This window comes from Sinocyclocheilus anshuiensis, unplaced genomic scaffold, assembly GCF_001515605.1.
Source record: "Sinocyclocheilus anshuiensis isolate Anshui unplaced genomic scaffold, SAMN03320099.WGS_v1.1 scaffold788, whole genome shotgun sequence".
NCBI lineage: Eukaryota > Metazoa > Chordata > Actinopteri > Cypriniformes > Cyprinidae > Sinocyclocheilus > Sinocyclocheilus anshuiensis.
The window spans coordinates 81,026-85,430 of NW_015558586.1; the positions used below are offsets into that span (position 1 = coordinate 81,026).

The 4,405-nt window shown below is 44.0% G+C and overlaps 1 protein-coding gene across 1 annotated transcript in view; it reads left to right on the plus strand.

The window, feature by feature from the left end:
• The window catches only part of LOC107679864 (lysine-specific demethylase 2A-like), a 30,837-nt gene that overhangs the window by 19,275 nt on the left and 7,157 nt on the right, over positions 1–4,405 (plus strand). Inside the window, exons 11-13 of the mRNA XM_016475572.1 lie at positions 313–471; positions 797–823; positions 2,218–3,365. Of these exons, the coding sequence (XP_016331058.1) occupies positions 313–471; positions 797–823; positions 2,218–3,365 (1,334 nt within the window). The remainder of the gene's footprint in view (positions 1–312; positions 472–796; positions 824–2,217; positions 3,366–4,405) is intronic.

A 4,405-nucleotide genomic window follows, 5' to 3' on the forward strand; every position in this document is an offset into this window, starting at 1 on the left:
AACGAAACACAGCGTCACACACGGTGGCCTAGAGTGAGCCGCGGCGGCCTAGAGTGAGCAGAGGCCGAGGGCTAGAGTGAAGAACGGCCGGAGGGCTAGAGTGAGCAGAGGCCGGTGGGCTTGAGATCTCCCTCTCTTGTTTGAACACGCATTCAGGCTTTGAGTGTTTGTTCTAATGCTACTAGCTTTTGCAGGCCTGCATACATACACACTCATTCACACCATGTAGAAAGAAGCATGCCGAGAGCTTACTGTGATGTACACACTCCAATCTGTGTGTGTAACAGTAACGCTTGTTTTCCTGTGTGCCAGTCGTCAGGTAGCGGTGATGACATCACAGCACAGGATGGGTCAGGGGGGCGAGGGGGCGAGGGCGGGGCATGGCACAGGGTCGGGCAGCCCCCCACTTCTCTCTCATATGGGTCGCTCCAGAACCGAGCCTCAGCCCCTGAGCAGCGGCTCAGGAAGCGGGTGAGAGGCTCCGCCTTCCTCACACCACTGCTGCCGCATGCACAGCCGCTCCGCTTAGCCTTTATTATGTTTTCCCTTCTATGCTCTCTACCTCTTGCAGTAAATCCTCCCACCCCATCTTTTTCCATGTGTGTCTTTTCTCGCTCTCTCTCTTTGGCCCACCCTGCCCTGTTCATCATCATTGTGCCCCACTGCTTTGACTGACTGAGGGTTTCAGAATCGGCTTTGTGTTCACAGCTTGTGTGTTTCCATTCAGTGATCCTGATGTGTTCATCACTGTTTATTGAAGTTCATATTAACCACAGCATGTTATTCTGTTTTGCAGCTAAAATTGGAAGGTGGTAAAACACATGTACGTATCTTTTTTTTTTTTTGGAAGATTGTTTATCAGTGCTTGAAAGATTTTCTGATAAAGCAACATTTATAATCATTTTGTTCTGACTAGTTTGTGGCAGCAAGTGGATAAATTTCCACAGCAGACTTTTGCTGTGATAAATTTAGATATATAAAAAAAAAAGTATTGGCTGGTTTATCAAAGTTTTAGGCCCTGTTTCTGAATGTTGTTTTTGATTCTTTATCCTAAAATGTTGTTGGAAATGGGTCTGCCTTTTCACTGTCTTTGACATTCAAAATTTGTTGCATTTAACCCCCCTAGTGGCAGACACACAGAACTTGTCATATTGGTCAGAGATAAGGTCTGTTGATTCACCATGGTAAAATGAATGAATACTGAATGTTTGACTATATCCACACAAATTAAATAACCACCAACACTTCTGAAGGGAAAAACTTAATAGATTTTTCTAGGGCTAATTAACACAAATAAATATGTAATAATTATGAATTATGTTTGAAATAGCTGAGTTGTGTTTTGTTATAACTACCCATTGTATAGAATGTTTAAAGATTGTTTTAGTGCGAAAGTATTGGTAATTAATAGCTTGTGCTCATTAAAATAATATAATAACAAATAGAATATACTAGATAAACGATCAAGACGTGTGAATAAACAAGTAAAATAGAAAATTAATGTAGAATATAATATAATACATCCTGTGGGGCAGTGGTGGGCAGATGGTCTAGCTGCAAAAGATCAGATATTTCAACACACCCAAAGCTCAAATCGGATTTGAAAATTCTGCATACGCATATAATCAGTGCTTCACTCAGCTCTCATATTTCTTTCCATTGGAAATATTTCTTTTGTTCATTGATTTGTTTAAAGGGGACATCAGATGAAATTTTCTCTTTTGTTAGCTTTTTTTGCATTTAGTTCGGTTTCTGGCATGTCTGCCAGCTGAGAAAGCTGAAAAGAAAACATGCAGCCAGTTTGTTATGGGCTGTCTGAGTTTTTCAATCTGCAGCCAGTTTCTACATAGATAGCTAGCTATTTAAATAAGACCAACTCTGAGCCATATACGGAGTCAAATACGGCACTTCACATGTCTTGTGTAGACATCCCAATACACCCAGCCCATAGAAGAGAGGGGTGGGGTGAGCAGTAGCTCATTATCATTTAAAGAGACATGCACCAAAATGGGTTGCTGTTTTTAACAAGGTAAAAAGGGTGTAGTTTTACATGACCATTGATGAATTTTAAGCAAAGTGTGTTACAGACATTTCATGAAGACCCTAAAGAATCGTACCAACTTGTGGAAAATGGGCATCCAATGTCCCCTTTAAAGATTGTGAAGAGGTGGGTTTAGTGTGCCTTTTTTCTTATTTTTTCTCTTTTCTCTCTTACAGAAACGCAAGTCTTCATCTCTTGATCCTCGCGTGGCTAAGATCTATCGGCGTCATGGGATGGAACACGATGATGATTCGGGCAGTGATGATGACAGTGGCAAGATGTCATCTGTCCGAGGCGGGGTCTCTTCGTCCCGCCGAGGTTATGGAGCTGGTAGACGAGGTGTTTGGAGAGGCTCCTCGCATCGAGGGAGTCGAGGGGGAGGCAGCTTGGCAACAGGTTTGCTGAAAATGAGGCGGGGACTTGGGGCAAGAGGGGAGAGAGGGGGTCGGGTGAGGTTAAGAGGAGGATCCCACATGAGACGACGGCGCTATGAAACTGATGATGACGAAGACGACGACGATGATGATGATGATGATGAGGAGGATGATGATGATGAGGATGACAGTGATGAAGAGAGACATCTTGGCCGGTCAGATAAGGAGCATCGTTCAAGGAGACGGAGGCAGAGAGGTGGTGACTATGATGATGACGACGACGACGAGGATGATGATGATGAGGAAGACGGTGAGGAACAGGACTTTGAAGGAGAGGACGATGAGATGGAAGACTTGGATGATGGAGGAGAGGAAGATGAAGATGATGAGGATGGAGAGAACCAATCAGACTCTGATCCTGACCCACCCGTCTTACTAGTCTCAGACTTGAACGATGACCTGCTGAGTGATTCCTACCTGACTGTGACCCTCCAGCGTCCTCCAAAGGCCAAACGGGACCCCGGCTCCATTGTACCCAAACTGGAGGCGGCTATGTCTCCCCGAACACCTGGCGGTCCTGGTTTTATCCAGCGCAAAACGCTACCCAGGACCCGACTCAGGAACAGCACCTTGACGCCAGCCGGAAATGGCCTCTCTCAGTCCAAAAGCGTGCACACATCCAGCTGCCTCACGAGGCGGAGCTCCAACCAGGACAGTCGAGAGAGAGACACGGCGTCACAGTCCTCTATGTCTTCTCGATCCTCTGTTTCTCCACCTCCTCCTCCAGCCATCACCACTTCTTCTCCTCCTTCCCTCCTCTCTCATCCCTCATTCCGTGACGTAGGAAACGAGCGTGGCTGTGAAAAGGACATTTGGATGTCTGTGTTCTGTTACTTGGGTCGGACGGATTTGGCTGTGTGTATGAGAGTCTGCAAGGCTTGGTACAAGTGGTAAGTGTAGTAGTTACAGTTAAAGCCTCAGCAGATCCTTTTTAACCGAAAAATCAAAGTTCTGTTCAGAAATTACATTAAACGAAAAATAAATGCATAATACTAGAAGAATAGTTTTAACGGTTTATTTAACACTACAATTAGCCCAAGTCCATATTAAATGACTGCTTAACTCACTTAGCTTACTTGTCTGTGCAACGTCTCTCTATTATGGCGAAGCTGAGGGTATTACTTCAGAAACAGAAAGAATATGCTGTAACTAAAACCTCAACGCTCCGACTTTCAAAAAATCCGCTCCTAGCTCCAGGCAAAATCACGCCGTTCCGCTCAAATACTCTGGTCCGGAGACTGCAATGACGGAGGAGAAACTTTTGGTGTCTGTCGCGGGTAACCCGAAGCTGTTGTTTTTTTGTTTTTTTTTAAGGTTTTTGCTAATGACTTTTTAGTCAGTTTTAAGAGTTTACTTGACAGCAAAAACCAAAGATTTTAGAGCGCTTGCGCTATAATCCTTTGATTAGACTGACAGGACAGCTGATTTGGTGGTTGCCTAACAACTTTAAAAAAAAAAAATAAAATAAAAGAAGGTACTACGGTTTTTCAAGTCACCAAAAAAAAGGCAGTGCGGTGTGCCTCGTGTTTTCAGCCACCTAAAGTTGAAAAAAATCAACTTTGAGCAGAAAAAACGCCCGACGTCATTCACATTTTTCCATTGTCCAATCAAATGAACGGAGAGGCGGGCCTTCCGTTGTGATGACGAAAGTTTACCGTTGCTTAGAAAGTCCGGAGACTGCTATGATGGAGGAGAAACTTTTGGTGTCTGTAGCGGGTTACCCGGAGCACTATTTTTTAGGATTACTGTTAATATGACAGTTTACTTAACAGCAAAAACAGCAAAGATTTTAGAGCGCTTGCGCTATAATCCTTTGATTAGACTGACAGGACAGTAGGGATGGGCGTATCGATCAAAAGTATCGATATATCGATACTGACGCGAGTATCGAAAGTATCGATACTCAAACAAAAAATATCGATACTAAGGT